General features: G+C 43.6%; 1 protein-coding gene across 3 annotated transcripts in view; it reads right to left on the bottom strand.

Moving 5' to 3' along the window:
• Nucleotides 1-17930, bottom strand: part of COP1 (COP1 E3 ubiquitin ligase) — a 137255-nt gene that overhangs the window by 27285 nt on the left and 92040 nt on the right. For all 3 annotated transcript variants that reach the window (XM_063343118.1, XM_063343120.1, XM_063343119.1), the window contains 3 exons: nucleotides 15440-15557; nucleotides 10527-10651; nucleotides 9268-9428 (listed from right to left, as the gene is read on the bottom strand). In XM_063343118.1, the coding sequence (XP_063199188.1) occupies nucleotides 9268-9428; nucleotides 10527-10651; nucleotides 15440-15557 (404 nt within the window). The remainder of the gene's footprint in view (nucleotides 1-9267; nucleotides 9429-10526; nucleotides 10652-15439; nucleotides 15558-17930) is intronic.

The following is a 17930-nucleotide window of genomic DNA, read 5'->3' as shown; positions in this document are numbered from 1 at the left end:
AAGGGTGAATGCAACTCCATTCAGCTGCACAACCCCAAGTTTAACAGTGTAATTTTGGTCTAAAAGGTACTCATTGAATTACTAAACATAACTTTACCGACATAGTAGCTTTCTCTTCCTTAGAAAGGACTGATTATTATAATTATGTGTGTATCCTATATAAAATAATTACATATCTTAATTACGTATCCAGGTAGTTTCAATTCAGACATGAGACTGCTTTCCAAGGAGCGACCATTTCCACTCTGTACACATAGCTAGCTCATCTACCATTAGCTAGAATTAGATCAAAACACCACCAAAAGGAAACTAAGTCTTATTTAAATAGGTTAAAAGGTTACAAATCCACATTGCTGTTGGAAAAACCAGTCTGAGCAGTTGTTTTTACAAGGAATGTCATAAAAGCCTTAATTCTTGCTTTACTAACGTGCAATGCAATTGGCATTAAGGTGGTCACAAGTTACTGGGTTTCAAAACACTTTGGGGTTTTGTTACTGATAACAGAAGGGCAGAAAGCACATGAAAACCTGCAGAACAGTTGCCCAAAGCCAAGCAGTAACTATATTAATGCAGAGATTTACATAAAGTAAAGCCTTTGCAGAGAAAACCACCTGTGCATAAATGCTTCTACTTCCATTTCACCCAGAGGTTAAATTATCTGATCAAAATCTTGTGCTGGAAAGAAAAAAATCAGTTCATATTTTTTCCACTTCCTTTAGACTCTGTAAAACATTAAATCCTTCCATTAAAATTGCTTAATTAGGAGTGCTAGAGCAAAAGGTTGATGCAGCTCATGAGCTGTGACCACTGAATGATGGTGGCCTGGCAGGACTTGCCATCAGCAGATGCACCGAAGAATGTTCTAAAAAACAATCAGAGACTTCATTCAGTGCCAATCAGAGACTTCAGCAGATAGATGGGACTTCTAAAAAACAAAACCAAAAAAGCCCTCATGAACTAGCAGTGGAAAGTAAAGCAAAGGCTACTCATGTAGGAGATGCTCTTGACTCGGAGGAAACCATCTTTGTTTGGAGCTTGAAATCAGGCACTAGATGCTGGCTCAGTACCTACAAAACTTGCCCGTCTGCTACAATGACTGCTTTCAACGGAGTTTGCTCCAGGACACTATGGATAATAAGCATTATAAAAAGCCTAGAAAATATCAGGGATGGACCTTGCTACCCAAAGGCTAACAGCTGTGGGGGAAGAGAGAGCATGTGCCCACCACCCCTAATCTCTAGGGCAATAAAGGGCAAAATGCCTGTGAGACAAAGGCACAACACTAAGAACAGGCATGGGAAGAGAGGAGCTTACAACTCATGACAAGTAGGTTTCCAGGCATCATTTGAAAAGAAATAAAACAAACCAACCCAAACCTTACAACAGCCTAATCAACTATTTAATCAGCATCTCTAGAACCCAGCAGGATACATATCAGAGTTCAGACCAAGGGGCTCAACAACAGCACTGATGAGATCGGGTGGGAAAAGGAAAAGACACAGTTGTACAATTATTTAATTCTAAAAGCAAATGTCTCTGAATACAAACCTACCCTTTTTCTCTCTCCACCCCAATATATAAGGATGACCCCGAGTATCACCCTAATACAAATAAATTTTTATTAAGTTATACTGCTTGGGAAATAGCTTATGTGAAAGGCCACGCAACACATACTGCTGCACTTCAGCTTGTACCTTGCAATGTTATGGATCAGCAGGGAGTTGGGGATGGAGTCGGGAATGAAGTCCTGGTTGCAGGTGAATTCCTGACTTGGGTTCATCTGTTAAAAAAACCCTCATACTTGAATAAAGAATTGATGGTTACTAAAGCAGCAGAGTCCCAACAGGAGAGAAACATCCGCTTACAAGTTTAATGACAGCTGCACAGGGACTTCTTTGCATCCCCAGTTCATAGCATGTATCATAGCAATACAATCTGTGATTGCATCGGGATGCTCTTATTTCTTTAAAGCCTAAGAAACAAGGAGAGCCTGCTCAGGCCTCTGCTTGCACCAGCAGTGAACTGCAATCCATTATCTGTACAGCTGCACCATTGGGATCAGCTACTGGAACTGTAACGTCAACAGCACTTGGAGTTATGTCAACCACTATGTCATTCGCTTGCTCTAGGAAAGAGATGACTCCAATAAAGAGGACCTCAGTCCGATCTACAGCATGCTGTCTACTTCTCTTGGCATTAGAACAGACACACTGGTAAGCAAATATCAGTTGTAAGAGTCTGAAAGAGTAAATGCTGCCTTCGTTCATGAAACATGCGCGACTTTGATCTGCCTTCGCTTCAAAAACAACATCATCCCCTTGGCAATTTTTTGCGATTGTGCATGGAAAAAAAAAAAGGCTCACCTTGCAGAAGGAGAGAGAAATTGAGTTTGCAAATGTAAACTTAAAACCAACAAAGAAGAAAAACCCGAGCCACCTGCATTTCTTGGAGAAGCTATTCTTAAAACAGAAGCTAGAATATCAGAGTGCTGCAGTACCACAGGGGACCTGAACTTCCAGAGCTGAACAAAAGCAACAGATTCATCCCCTCTGCTGGCATCGGCAGCAGGGCCAGCCGCTCTGTCTGCATCTAGGAAATGAAGAGTTAACATAGGCACCGATGTCGTGCCACCTTGAGCCCTGAAACAGCAAAATAAATGGTGTAATACGCTCCCCCCCCACCCCTAAACACATTTCATCCCTGCACATGCTCGACCTCAGCAGCAGTGGGGTGCAGCAAGTGATGGCTCTCACCAGGTAAGAAGCTCAGAAGGTGTCCTGCCACTGGGGAGAGGCAATACTGAAAGAACATTCACCAACGTTTTTCTTCTACAGAAGACTCAAAATTAAACACTTTCCCCTAAAGCCTGTCATTTGCATAATCACATTATCAAGATGGTCTTTCACATGGGCTGAAGTGTCAACACACCGAAATTTCAATATAATGCATGAACTGTTAATAATAGAGTATGATTTGTTTTCCCCATGAAGTTCTCTGCAGTTGGACTCCAAGAGTTGTGATAAGGAGGAAAATACTGTGAGTCACCTGAGTATTTTTTAATTCATTCTCCTCAGCTACAGTAAAAACAGAGCCCAAAATGAGCATCTGAAGAGATATGGGTATGAAAGTATATGAGTATGTTCAACAAAGCAGCATACATACCGAACTTGTGATATCTTGTCTGCAAGGCAGAACTATTCTGAATATGAAAAGAGTTTTCAAGCAGCATATGAAACAATATATACAGTGTGTCTTGATATACATAAGTCATATGCTAAGATTTGGGGGGAAAAAAAAATCAAGCATGTATAATGTTGATGTACCTTTTCATATTCTTGGTCTTAAAGAAGATTTGAGTTTTTCAAATGAGTAACAGAGGAATAGACATGAAAAAGGTAGGATGGAAGAGGAAGAGAAATAAAATAAATACAGTTACTACCTAAGGAAAGTGTGAAGTAATAAAAGTCATACAAAACTTCTTGTTTAAAGCATTGCCAATGGCCAGAGAGCAGAGGGCACGTCAAGAGGAGTGGGAAGCCATCGCACAGAGAGCTGAGAGCTTCACATCTCGCATGCCACGGGGCTTAGACGGCTTCCAGGGGAGAGAGGAAAATCTTTGAAGATTTTCAGGAGGGGGAGAAAAACCCCATAGAATAAACCCGATCAAAGTCGCATCTCCTTGCTTTTCCTAAAAGCTGCTCATTCTTAGCCTCCCATAAACTGCTGTGCATTTTGATCAGGAAAGAGAAGATGAAGACCTCCGCGTTGCCAGGATGAAGCAGGAGCGTGGTACTGCACTGGAGGACAACCTGCAAGAATAGCGGTTTGGGAGATGCTGCACACGAATGCTGTGTGGCCAGCGCGGGTCTAGGAAAGAAAGCCTGAGTCAGAAAAGAGTGAAAAATACTGCGGTTGAAGCTACTCGTGCTGCTACCCGTGCCAGCAGCTGGTATCAGAGGCAGGCAAGGGACAGCTTGGGTCTGAGCACTCCGGGCAGGCATTTATCTCAAACTTTGGATTACTACCTAGATATATCTTAACCGACATCTGACCAACTAGTTGAGGATGCTGCAAAAATAAAACAACACTGCGTTGAAGCTGGAAGTCAAAATTCTCACTTGTTTGAGCCTTTAAAATTTCAGCAGCAAAGCAGAACAAAAAAATACCGAGTCTTACACTAGTTTTCTCCCCCAAACCCCATTGGGATTCATATTTCAAGTTACAAGAGATGTAGTTACAGTCGATACAAGTTACTTAAGAATGACACTGAATAAGCATTTGGTTATTTGGGAATGACAAAGGAGGTTTCATTTTTAATGTTCCTAAGTCATCCAAATTAATTAGTGCTTTAAAATGGCAATGAATCACTTCCAGAAATAATTTGTATTAGCTAAATTAATTCCAGTGAAGTGAGCCAATTTGCTGATTGTAAATTACCAGAGTCCCTGACTATCTCCCATGTATGTTGTGTACCATTTATTAGGCTACTGGGAAACAATGGATGGCTACTTTTCATCAGTGAACAAGATTACAGCCCTATTAAGTGACCAGCTTACTGCGGTACAATTATAGGTTTCTATTTAAAGAATTTAAGCCAGACATCATTAAAAAACAAAGCTGTATGTTCACAGGAAAGGAAAAATAAATGGAAGAGAAAACTTATTTTCTGAAAAGATGCACCAAAAACTTATTTAAAGGGAATATTTCCACCCTCTTAGATTAACAAAGAGAAGTTCAGAGACGCAAGGCTAATTATGGAGATACTCCATCACATGACAGTGCCTAGAGGCAACCTGAAGCCCAGAGTCCCAGAGCCGACTTCTCTCACTCACGGCTAGATTATTGTTTCAAGACTCCCCTAAATTAAAATGACTTTTGAAGAGCAACAATGAGGTGAGAAAATATGTTTCTGCTCTCCCTCGTCAGGCAGAGAAGACACTTTCATAGCGTTGCCATGCTGCTGTTCTGAGAGCCTTCCTCCCAAGCCCCAGGAGACCTCAGCATCCATCCAACACATACCACCCCCTACCCGCCCACTGCCGTGAGATGATTTGGCTAAGGTCTGCAGCACTCTTCTCAACGGATCTCCCTTCTTTACCCCTCCAAAAGAAAAAAAGATACCTGTACATAAAGCTTTACCTAAGCTAATTTGCATGGCATTCTCCTGCTCTTATCTATATCTCCTCACTGGTATCAAAGCCTCAACATTTCTGCTTGAGAAATCTTTCCCTGGCTAACCTGCTTATCGGCAGTAATGAATACTCCTGCAAACAGGTATAAAATTAAATGGCTTCTTTGCAGTGATTATGATAGATTGAACCATGCTTAATCTACATAATCAAATTGCGTCTGTGTTCAGCGGTAATACCTTTTTGCTGTCCTGGGAGCAGCCTTGGTTTCTCTTTTGACAGCTTCTTTCTGAGAAACACTAACCATGACTGGGAAAGGGTCTACTTGAGGTGCAATTATTTAACACAGCTGTATGAGGCACGTCTCGAACTCTGCAATATGGCAAAGTGGGTCCAAACAAAAGGTGTCACCTTTAGGGAAGGGGAAGACATCACCTAGGACACGTAAGGGAAAATGAAATACAAACCAATCTCTTCCAGCTACTACCCACATACCTAGACAAAACCGGAGTGACCCTCCCAAGGAAATGAAACATCTCTACTCACCCAGCTGCAGTGAGCCACTACCACTACTATGATTTCCTTTCCACATGCAAGAGCATCCCTACATGCAAGAGCATCATCTGCTTACGTGCTAATGAAATAGAAGAACGTACCCTCCAGGCATCCTCTCAAGACCAGATTCACATTTCAAATTCAGCTGTCTACATCTCACAGAGGTGACAGAAACAAAAGGATGGCACAGGTATATTATAAAATCCCCAACTTGGGAAATAAAAGAATTGGGGTCAGGGAAGGTTCTGAAATGCATCTGTATGTCTAACTCATGTTTATCAGGTCACTTGGGCCAGACGTGTCCTGAAACTTTCTGTGCTTTGAGATACTGATCAACTTTTAGCGTAAAATGAGAAGTGAGAAATGGTTTTCCCCACAACCTATAAATAAGTGCTATTTAAAAAAAATATTAAACAGCCTATTTACCTTTGTCCAAAACACAGCACTGAAAGAAGCAGAGCAAAGCTTTGCTTCCTGATATACCTGTTAAGAGGTTTTATGTTTGATTGTTTTGGGGTGGTTTTTTTTCCCCAAAGAGTCTAACAAAACTACTAGCCTTCAAGCCAGTGCTTATTTCTAAACATCAACTAAGAGCTGCAAAGTGAGTAATCCTGATGCAAAATGCTATTAAGCACTTGCAGAGAACAGTTTCTCTCCCTCATTATTTGACACACGTGGAAAGAAGGTGCTGGCTAGATCTCTGCAGTTGGAAAGGTGACAGCTCTAGCAAAAAGGTCCCTGCATCTTCGTAAGCAAAGAGAAACCAATGCAAAGGAAAAAAAAAAATTGGCTTCTGGCAAGGGCTGCTTGGCACAGCTTGACTTTGGCTCAGGAGGAAGTAAAAGCTTGAGTTACATAAAAATAGATTTAAGAAAAAAAATCAATGACATTTCATCTGAAAGTTTTAGTTAAGTTTTAATTAGGATCCGAGATTTTGCACTTAAGTGCATGAAGTGAAGCAGTACATGTACTCACACTTCCCAAGATAACTGACAGATGTGAAACTTACTCATCTTATCTCGAAAGGTTAATTAAAGAACAATCCTTGAGAGCAACACCATGGGGAAACCGAGGAGAGTCTGCATCTCCCCCCTTGGAAACACTCCAACTAGCAAACTGAAGCTACTGCCCAGTGACCGTGGTACGGAGACAAGTGAGACAGCTTTGAACCAGCCCACCAAGGCACGGAGAACAGCACGCCCACACCAGTAAAAAGCTTACCTGGACATGCTCCCTCTGGCTCTGGGGCAGGTTTCCCAGCCCGCGCTGTGCTCTGTACAGCTGCTAGGCTGGAGCCACTTCGACACCGGCACCCTTCAGCAGAGCAGGCACGATCACTGCCAGCAGTGAAAGGTAGGCATGGTAGCTCTTATAATTAGGAAACTAAAGCAGAGTGACTCCCCCGGGATCAAAGTCTGCCATTAAGCCAGAAATAGGCTGTGGGTTCCCCGATTCCCGCAGACAGCACTGTGAGGCAAAGGCCTTCTCCAGTTCATCCGAGTATCATTAAAAAACACACCAGCTTTTAGGGACGTCTGTATATATGAAGCTCATTTGAAAAATTTCATGCTATATTTAAGAAACATTATTAAAATGGAGAATAAAATAGAGTTCCATTGCTTGAGCAAGGCTTTCTGGACATCAGTGATCTTTGGCTGTGCAGTAATTTAATTTCCTAAGAACATGAGCAAAGGCTCAATTAAGTCAGAGAGGATCGCTGCGTGGGTACAAGAGGGAAGAGAAATGTGTGGCTGCATCATTGAAGAGTACTCCTCGTCTCAGAGGGACCAGAGAGATGGCGCAAGGAAGCATTCAGGCCTCTTGGCAAAAGCAAGCAAGGCTGCTTGCTCAATATGTAAAGCAGGATGGCATGCACCACAGGCAGAGGTAAAACATAGAAGCAAAACACTCAGCAGGTAGCTTTCAGATCACAGGTGGGTTTTTGCTACTTTCTTTACAAAAGAGAGCCAGGTACTGTGCTGCCACAGGAGGAACAGGCTCATTTAGAAGCAGCCCAGGGAAAATCAGAGGAATGATGGGAAAAAAAAAACCACAACAGAATAGTGATGGATTCTGAATGCTGCTTAATGGACTGAAGCCTGAACGTTATTTGGTGCAATCTTGATGGGTCTGATTTAACTTATTTTTGCACAATGTTTTTCATAGCGGTTATGAAGAATTGCTTGACAGCCCTTTGTGACTGCTCAAAACTTTGTCAGTCACTTAAGCAGAAGGTCTCTCAGAGTAGAGCACATTAATCAGAGAAAAGGCTGATAAGGAAGATATGAAAGGAGTGGACAGTAACTGAGACAACACAAGGGGTGAGACACCACTGTTAGTCTGTTGCCTGTAGAAATGCTGCGTGGGAGGTCAGTGGGCAGGACAATCCGACATAGAAACACTGCAGCAAAGAAAGTCCAGGGAAGGGCATTTCTGGACACACAGGTTCCTGCAGCACATTTTTATCCAGCAAAAAAGATGGATTACGCAACTTCTAAGAGCCACTCTTCATCTGAGACATGACATCTGTGTATACCAAATCCTCAGACAGAAAGAAGCTGGTGACCCTGCATCATTTACTCATGCCCACCATTCAACGACAACAGCTCACTTTTTACTTTGGAAGTGCAGTTTCAGATGCTAAGGTTTATTTTTATTTTGATTCAGAATTGCCTGTCTGAAGTAAGCTTATACCAATAACAATGGAATCACACTTGTGGGGGTAGTTTCTTCATACAGAAACAGACTGGTAGATGTCATCCTTCCAAAACACTATCTTTGTGAACGCAACATGTCAGGACATCAATTAGGCAATGTTCCACTTCAGCTACTTGGAAGACTGTATTTAGCATGAGCTCCTCTCCTTTGCCTCCCAACAAGCCCATGAAGTACCTGATCTGCAAACCCTTGTACATACAACTTCCTCAAGTTTTGTTGTTGTTTTTTTTTTTTTTAAATGCAAAGTTTTCAAGAGTAGCATTTTGTTCTGAATCTAAAAGCAGCATTTTGTTCTCCAGAGCAGCCTTGTGCTGAAAGGCCACTCTCACAAAAGCTGTGTCAGGTTTGCCTGCAGCATTAGTACACCTGCTATGTATATGAATTAAGTGTCACTGGAACAGTCACTGAGGTGACTGCAGCTCGGGCTTGCATCCTTTACATATCTACTCACCAAAACACAGGGGCTGTACATCAATGAGCAGGCCCAGATAGACACAGTAACATTGAGATAAGGTTCCACGGCGAGTATCTGCAGGTGCCTTCGTTAAAGCAACAAAAGAAACCTGATAATGCTCCCATCAACAACATTAAGTGCCAGACATGCAATGCTACTTTTGGGATTTCAGCTGCCAGGTGGAGAAATTCAGACACCCAGGTGGAAGAGTTAAGGGCACAGCAGTCCCTTCTCCCCCACCACCTCCCAGCGCTTCAGTTACCCTGCAGATCTTCACATTCTTGCACTGATCTGCAACACCAATAAACAGGAAAATATCGAGTGCAGTCAAACCCTCAGCAATGCTATTTCGTAAGAAAGCAAGAGGCATTCGTTTTGCACCCGGCTGGGGTGTCTGAGCAGAAAGCTTACCCCATCTGGTAGTGCCCTCCAGCATACAGCACTCACAAACTCATTTGTGTCATCTTCTTTCCGGTCCTTGTCCAGGACACTTTTAACTGTATCAAACTTGAACGTCAGCAGTGTCTTTGAGAGGCCCTTATAGTATAGGTAAAGGGAATTATTTTCACTTCCTAGAAATAAAATAGATATACAAGATTAGGTTCTGGTAGCAGGAAAAGAAATAAGACTTCTTAGCTCTTTCATTGTTTAAGACAAGACCGGACGTTTCCTCCTTGTAGTTACTCAGTGGTGCCTCGGCAACTGGCAGTTCTCCATAGCAAACTTTCATGATGCTTAATAACACAGTTTTTTGTTTTTGTTTTTGTTTTTTTTTTTTTTTTTTAACAAGACAACTGCAGTATGCACCACGCTTGCAAAACATACAGAATCCCAACCGTCCCCCACAACTTCCTTAGGGCAGAACAGGGGATCTGCACTACCACATGGAACACTGCTATACTCAGCCTGCTCAGCGTTACAGCTCTGAGGCACTGTCATAGTTTTGCTTGCTGTAATCAAGGACGACAGTTTGGTCTGTGGAGGTTTAAGTAAGAGAGACTAGACAGTGTGCAGGCTTTATTTAGAAATCCATCCCAATTTCTGCCTTGCAAGCTGTACAGAGATCAGTGTATACACAGACTAAGGCCCTCCCTTCAGTGCTGGCACAGCTGTCCTGCTCATTCTGCAGCAATCAGCCTGCCACCGCTTTCCCACCAAGACCTGGGGATTTACACAGATTCAACAATTCAGCTTAAGCAGTAAAAAACCAGAAGCTGCTGCAGGATGATTTAGTCTTCTAGGCAGCTGTCCACAATGAAGGCATTATTGCTTCGCCATGCAGAATGCCATACCAAGTGACAAGTACAGGACCACTCGTGTGGTCCAAGCTACTGCCCTTCCCTAGAAGGATGCATGAGGATGTGTCAGTTGATAAACTTGAACAACATGATATCAACAGTGGCTACGTTAGCAGCTGACTTTTGGTGACAGCAAGCCTGAATCAGCATATACAAATAATTCATCTGAAATGGGAGAAAACCAAGGACCCCAATCGTTCAGGGCTCCTTACGCCATTCCCTGGGAAGGAAAGGAAGGGGAAAGTTCAGAATAATCCTCTATTAAAAAGCCCGTGCAGCCACATAATACTACTGCTGGTGTGCTTTGGAATTGGAGAGGCACCAACCCTGAGGAGTCCCATTAGCATTCATAAGGATAGCTGCTCTACTCACCACAAGCAATGTAGTCTCCATTGGATGCGAGCCCAACAAAATTCTTCTCGTTGATGTGACCCTTGAAGGAGCGTAAGCAGTGAGGCTTCCCTACGTTCCACAGCTTCAGCTGACTGTCTGTTGACCTGGAAACAATACCTGAAGTTACCCCTGCTGCCATACTGCCGATACTCCTCGCTTGCAACCCTGCTCCTTAACACCCTACTTGCAATGTAAATGTACAAAGTCTTAGCGCACTCCCAAGGATTTATCCCGCTTTCAATCATATGCAACTCAGCTCGAACTCAGAAAGGTATCATGTTATTTTAGAAGCCTGTCAAAACACATTACATGTTTGAATAAAAAACTTCCCCCAAGCGTTATTCTTCCTTTCTCCTATCAATTTCAGAATCCTCCACTGAACTGTACATACCTTGCGCCATCGCTGCCTCGTCCAGATCCAGGACACACTGAATATATACATATATTTTTTTTTTTCCAAACTTATACAGCAGGGACAAAATTTGTTCCTTTCTTCGTGCTGCCTACAACTCTCATTCATGCCTTTACAGGATTCGGATAGGAAGCAGCCTCCTCCCTCTCCAGCTGCCCTGAAAGCATGTTGTCATCTCTCTGCCCAATACCAAGCAGCAGCATATAAAAACCTACCGGGGGGTCAGAGTTGCTGTTAGCATTAAAATGATGTGGTTTTCTCATGTGTAATTGAGACTGCATGCATACAGATCTCAAACTCCCACTTTTTTCACCTTGGCAGCAAAGCTAAATATTACTGTTAAAAATATACAAACTCTGCTGGTATTAAATCAAAATTGATGTTTTTCATTGTTCCCCCAGATACAAACATACCTGCCTTCAAAATATTTTTCTACTTATTGTGAGCAAACACTTTGCCTTTGGCAAAAGAAAGGAGGTGGAGGTATAGTCTCCTCCAGCTGGCAGAGCTCAACTGAAATAGGAAAATCCTAGGTTTCCAGGAGATACAGGATTAATTTATTTCCCTACGCCTGAGGGGACACGAGCCCCTCTCACTTCCCAGGCATTCTTCTCTAGCAGTTGCCAGGCTCTGATATTCTGGCACTCACTGACTTACAGTAATACACTCCACAGAAGGTGAAGAAACACTGATGTGGTGGGACTGGAGCTCTGTGAAGCCACCCTTGAAGAAATGGGTAGTGCTGTTTTGATTTTCAATTTGAAAGAGAACGGGAGCAGGACCTCTCAGCCTCCTGGGTGGGAGGAAAGGGAGGTAGGTAACACTCCCCTCTTACAAGTCACATCACCCAACCTTGATGCCTTCTGAATATTAAGAGCTGAAAGGAAAAAAAACCCCACCCAATAGCCATCAAATAGTACCAATGATATAACAAGTTAGCCATGCACCAATGTCACATTTACCTAAAAATACAGCACAAAAGAGTAGCAATGCACCTCATGCTATACTGCAAAAACCTTATCTCAGCCCTCAATGACAGCTGAAATGACAAAGGAGAGATAAGGGAGTTGCAGCAAGATTTGTTACTCATTTGTAATAATAGTATGAGGTCAGATCAGAACAAAGGTATGAACTTTATCTGTAACACTCTGACTGAAGCAGGAGTGCTTTCCTCATCCCAGGTCTTGACCAAGGGGGGCCCTAAAAGAATGTATTCAGCTTCTCTGCCTGATGCTTGTTCCATGTCCATCCCTGCCCTATGCTGCCGATCACCCTCCCTTCCCTTCTCTTGTCCTTACCATCACAGCAGCAGCAGAAAGGGCAAAAAGGTAGATACCACTGCTTTTTTTTTGGCCCACAAGTACAGGGAGGTGCCTTCTGTGCTATTAGGGCAGTCATATTTTTAAAACGCTGCTTTTAAAAGCTTCAGAGTTGCCTAGAAACTAAACTTTTCTGAAGGCAGGGTAAAGCAGCAAAAGACTAATCCCTGGTCTACAAGCTGTCAGATTCCTGGGACACCTTCTGCTATTAGCTAACCCATCAAGATGACCTCATATGCATAGACACTTAACCTCTGCACTCCAGTAGCATACATTCTAGATCTCTTCATTAAAATAAAACACTTAAAGTCTATTACTAATGGAATGCTTTTACTGTTAACAAATTCCCTTCAAGCTCTAGCCACGTTTGCATTACTTCGGATAAATGTACCATAAAAGAAGAAAGTTATCCGCCACTGGACTGCAAGGAGAAGAAAAGGCCATTGATTCTGCTGGTGTTACACTGCTGCTCTTGTTTCATACCCTCTCCAAAAAAATACCATAGATGCGCTGCTCAGTTAAATCTGTCTCTGTAAATCAGCACTGCAATCAGTGTGTTGTGCTAAATACCAGGCAGTTCTGAACACCCTTGAGGTCAAAACCTAACTCCACAAGGCAAAGTAAATCAATGCAATCTATAAAACAGCTTTAGCTAGCAATCTGGAGAATCTGAATATACATATGATTTTTCCCTAAAAGAAATCAGTGCCTGATTTTTGGGCATCACTACTGCCATCTCCTCTCCTCAATTTGCAAAAGACAAACACAAAAAATAACCTGCTCGCTCTGACGTTTCTTTCTGTTCACTCAGAAAAAGACAGGTGAACCCTCCAGTTAGTCCTCTCCCCCTGTTGTTGCCTGTCCAAGTCTGCCAGCTCTCTCGATATTCCTCCCAGGACCGTGGGTTAAGCTTTCTCCGATGGTCAGCTCAAGCAGGATAGGGCCATTATGTCCTGAAACATCCCATAGATGACACTCCACTGGCATGTAAAACTTTCCATGGCTGTAAAACTTTCCCAGCCTCCTCCTGCTTCTATTAAACACTTTCTTCTTACCCAGATTTGGTTCAAAGCATTAAATTAAGTTTTCTCTATACTAGGTATTAGTTTGCACCCTTACAGAGTTATAGCGTTAATGGAAATAAGAGAGGAGCTGATTAAACATAGACACTACCAGAAACCACCAGGGAATCTTCCACCACACAGCCCAGAGTAACTCACTAGCAGCCTGAATACACCTCAAAATGCTCTGCTTTGGCTTCAGGCTTCTAGAGCAAACTGTGAAAACATGGAACAGAGCCAAGCTGGATAATCACCAGCTCAGTACCAGGCAGCAGGTGTACTTTCTGGGACTATCTCTACCCCTGTGATCCATCCCTGCCACCCTTGGGTGTTACACACAAGCACATTGAGATCAAAGATTCCCCTGCAACACCCATTGCATTTTCCCCACCACGTGGGGAACCAACCTCTGGTTTACTAGAATCACAGAATCATAGAATTGTCTAGGTTGAAAGGGACCTTTCAGATCACGGAGTCCAACCATCAACCTAACACTGACAAAAACCATCACTAAACCATGTACGTCAGCACTACGTCTACCCATCTTTCAGATACCTCCAGGGATGGCGATTCCACCACTTCCCTGGGCAGCCTGCTCCAATGCTTGATAACCCTTTCAGCGTAGACAATTTTTCCTAATATCCAATCTAAACCTCCCCTGGTGCAACTTGAGGCTATTTCCTCTTGTCTTATCAACTGTTACTTGGGAGAAGAGACTGACCCCCACCTCTCTACACCCTCCTTTCGGGTAGGTGTAGAGAGCTCTAAGGTCCTCCCCTCAGCCTCCTTTTCTCCAGGCTAAACAACCCCAGCTCCCTCAGCTGCTCCTCATAAGGCTTGTTCTCCAGACCTCCCACCATCTTCGTTGCCCTTCTCTGGACATGATCCAGCACGTCAATGTCTTTTTTTGTGGTTAGGGGCCCAAAACTGAACACAATATTCAAGGTGGGGCCTCACCAGTGCCGAGTAAAGGGGGATGGTCATGTCCCTAGTCATACTGGCCACTATTCCTGATACAGGCCAGGATGCTCTTGGCCTTCTTGACCACCTGGGCACACTGCTGGCTCATATTCAGGTGGCAGTTGATCAACACCCCCAGGTCCTTTTCTGCCAGGCAGCTCTCCAGCCACTCTTCCCCAAGCTTGTAATGCTGCATGGAGTTGTTGTGACCGAAATGCAGGACCCGGCACTTGGCCTTGTTGAACCTCGTACCATTGGCCTTGGCCCATCCATCCAGACTGTCCAGATCCCTCTGCAAAGCCTTCCAACCCTCAATCAGGTCGACACTCCCACCCATCTTGGTGTCATCTGCAAACCTACTGAGGGTGCACACTATTGAAGAGGCTTGTAGCCAGTCATTCAAACCTTTCACTATGTGATCTGACAGACATGCTCATTCCCACATGACTGAAAACCTACCTAGAACTGAGGCAGCCACATCTGGCTCCGGGGCAGCTCTAGGAACATTATTCTTCAGGGCCGCCATGGAAGGGCTTATGGTCTACCCTGGCTGAAAAGCTGCATACCATTAGGTCCACAAAGCACTATTTCTTGTCTACTTTCTAACCCAAGTATAATCCTAAAAAGGGCCTTCATAGAGCAAATTAATGAATTACCAGAGAACAGAACAGTCAGTCCTACTTGAGTTGCTTTCAGGCTGTGGCCTAAACCTCCTCTTCAGACATAGCAGCATCATTTGATCACTTCTGTCACTCATCAGATGTGTTTTACTGCAGATTACTATCCTCAGGGCTCTGCTGGTCTCTACAGCAGAGCTCTGGTCAGGAGCATCCTCTGCACACACAGCACTTTGGGAAGCTGCATGTGAACTCTTTTATAAAGTTAGGGCTTGAGGTCAGAAGCTACATCTAGTTGCCCTAGTATTCCTGTTGAGCATTTTAGCTCCACAAGACAGAGCAGAGCGACACCAGGAGTGAATTTCTATTTTTGTCTTAGAAGAAAAAGCCATGATCTGCTTCCCAAAAGCACAGCAGCTACTGCGTGCACCCATCCACAGAGATGAACTTGCACGATGACCCTGAAGAGCACTGGAAAGCAAGGGCTACAAAGTCTTTAGCCTAAAGAAAAGGCAATACTTACGCAGAGACGATTTCTTCCCCGCTCACAAATTTTGCATAGGAGACTGCCTTGCGATGCCCTTTGAACACCATGATTGGCTGCTTAGTGTTGCGAAGATCATAGTAGTGAACACAGTGATCTGGAGATAAGAAAGAAAAGGGGCAGAATTTAATTACCAGACCTCGAATAGTCAGCTCACAATAAGAGTCCTGCCTGCAGCTTCCACATCTCACTTAAAGCCTTGCCTAGGATAAACAGTCTGCGCTGCAGGAAAGAAGTGTCTAAGCAGGCTTCTTAAAACAGCTCTAAAATTCAGTCCGTAAGGGTCCAAGTGGCCTTTCAGAGAGTCAGTGAGGGAAAAAGGTGAATCCACGTGTGTGTGTGCACACACATGCATCTCCCCGCATACCCCATTTGGCCCATGTGCAAGCCAGCAGCTAAAATGACCCTCGCCTCTCCTGCCTGGCTTCTTGTCTCCCACCTATGCCACTTCAATTACCATTTCTAATTCCCTGCACCACGCCCTCTTCCTTCAAGCTGTTCCCTCTCTTGGAAAACTGTTGAAGCCAAGGCTAAAAACTCAGTCTGTCTGCTATTTAAACGGGATCATGGAAAACGGGGATTAAAGTTCTTATGCTTACCCTAAATGGATAACCTCCATACTTTTGTTTTTTTGCTTCTCTCCTTCGATTTTATTAACAAGAAAGAGAATTAGCATTTCTGCTAATGAGAGTACAGACTAAATTCCAGTTCTTGAGATTTAATTCACAGATGTGCCGCAGTGCCGCAACCAAATAAAAGGGATTCACAACAGAATTAGCAATACATTTTATTTTCTGCACAACTAAACATCAATTCCCAAGAAAACAAGAATAAGAATAGAAAACGCCACAAGACTCACACCCCAAACGCGCCCAGCGCTCTTTCCAGCTCAACAAGGTTAACAAGCTTCTCTCCTTCCCGACTTTCAGCCTTTAATGTTGAACTTCATTTAATTATCCCCTGCTATTTCAGAAGCGCGGGGAGAGAAGGCCACACACACGGAATGAAACCAAGCCAGACGCCTTTCTCACCAAGCAACTTGCAATACCCAGATGTCCGCTGAAAACCGCTCTGACCCTCCTCCCACTGAAATAACACCCTACCAATGGAAGTTTATCGCAAAGACTACATAGAAGTGAATTTAAATGCCAATAGCTACAGTTATTTTTGTATTTGCATAGCATTGCAAAGCAGGGCTCTCATTGTACAAGCGACACCCAGCTGTCTCAAAATCCCATGTGGTTTGAGAGATAACTGGATTTACATCGATCACGCTACAGCAACCACGTCACACTGGCAAGGGTAGCTTCTCCTCTATATTAACAGGCTAACTGATGGCTGTGGCAGGACAGAGGGGGGAGGCTGTATCAGAAACACCTTCAGTAAAATGAGGTAAGCCTTCCTCTCCAGCTGCTTCCAGCATCTTGCTCTCTGCATCAGGTGGGATCAGGGACTTATCTGGTAAGAGGTTTCTGGCACTCTTCCTTCTTGCCCTGTAAAAGCAGACGCTCCAAGCAGCCATAGCAACTTTTCTCCACCATTTACACCAAACTGAGGAATTACCCCACTGTGTCGAAACCCAGCAGCTAGTATTATTTTAACGACAGAATGATTCTATCAGGGCTTTCTATTAGGAGCCAGTTAGTGGGTAAGCCTTTCAAGCCTGTTTTTGCTCACCGTTTCAACTTCCTCTCCAGTTGGCCTATCACTAGGATACCTTTGGAGCACCAGATTTTATCCTTCGGAGGGTGGCATGGAAAAGGGTACCTGTGGATGGCTGCACGTGAGCAGCCCGAGTAATGCGGAGAGGGAAGAGCTAGAGCAGGAAAGCCAAGCTCATTTGCAGAGCAGAGACATGAAGTTGCATTCACCTTCTAAATATCGCAGTGATCAACAGCCTGAAGCCTGCCAGCATCTGGCCCCAGCACCACATGTGCCTCTCAGCATCGGCAGGGCAATCAATCACTGTCTGCTCTGATCACAATAAGTCCAAGAGAATGGGCAAGGCCAGTGAGTTCTAAAATTAACCACTTAATTATTAATTGATTATTTCAGCAGCCAAAATGTTGGTGCCCAATTGAGGTTTTTTTTAAATTCAATTGAAGCAGCTATTTTTAAGCAGATATATGAAGATGAATGCTCACTGCATTCATTAAAATCAGAACAGGTGGTCATGTTTTACAATTAAAGAGATACTCTCTCTTTTAGGCCATACGGACTTTACAAAAACATGATAAAAATGCCATCTGCTGAGGAAGCAGAGTGACCAAAAATAATGCTAAATGAGAAAAATACAACTCCCAGGTACCCCGTGCAGCAGCCTCGCCTGGTGGAGTCTGATGAGCTGAAATGGTCTGTGATCGGCAGTATCCTGGGCACAAGGTGAGGTGCTCCAAAAAGCTAAGGCAACAAATTAGTCCTGAGAGCCAGGAAAGGAAAATAGAACAGACATTGAGGGGAATCAAACACT

The sequence above is a fragment of the Chroicocephalus ridibundus genome, chromosome 8, assembly GCF_963924245.1.
Source record: "Chroicocephalus ridibundus chromosome 8, bChrRid1.1, whole genome shotgun sequence".
In the NCBI taxonomy this organism is placed as follows: Eukaryota; Metazoa; Chordata; class Aves; order Charadriiformes; family Laridae; genus Chroicocephalus; species Chroicocephalus ridibundus.
This window is presented reverse-complemented; position numbering and strand designations above follow the sequence as displayed.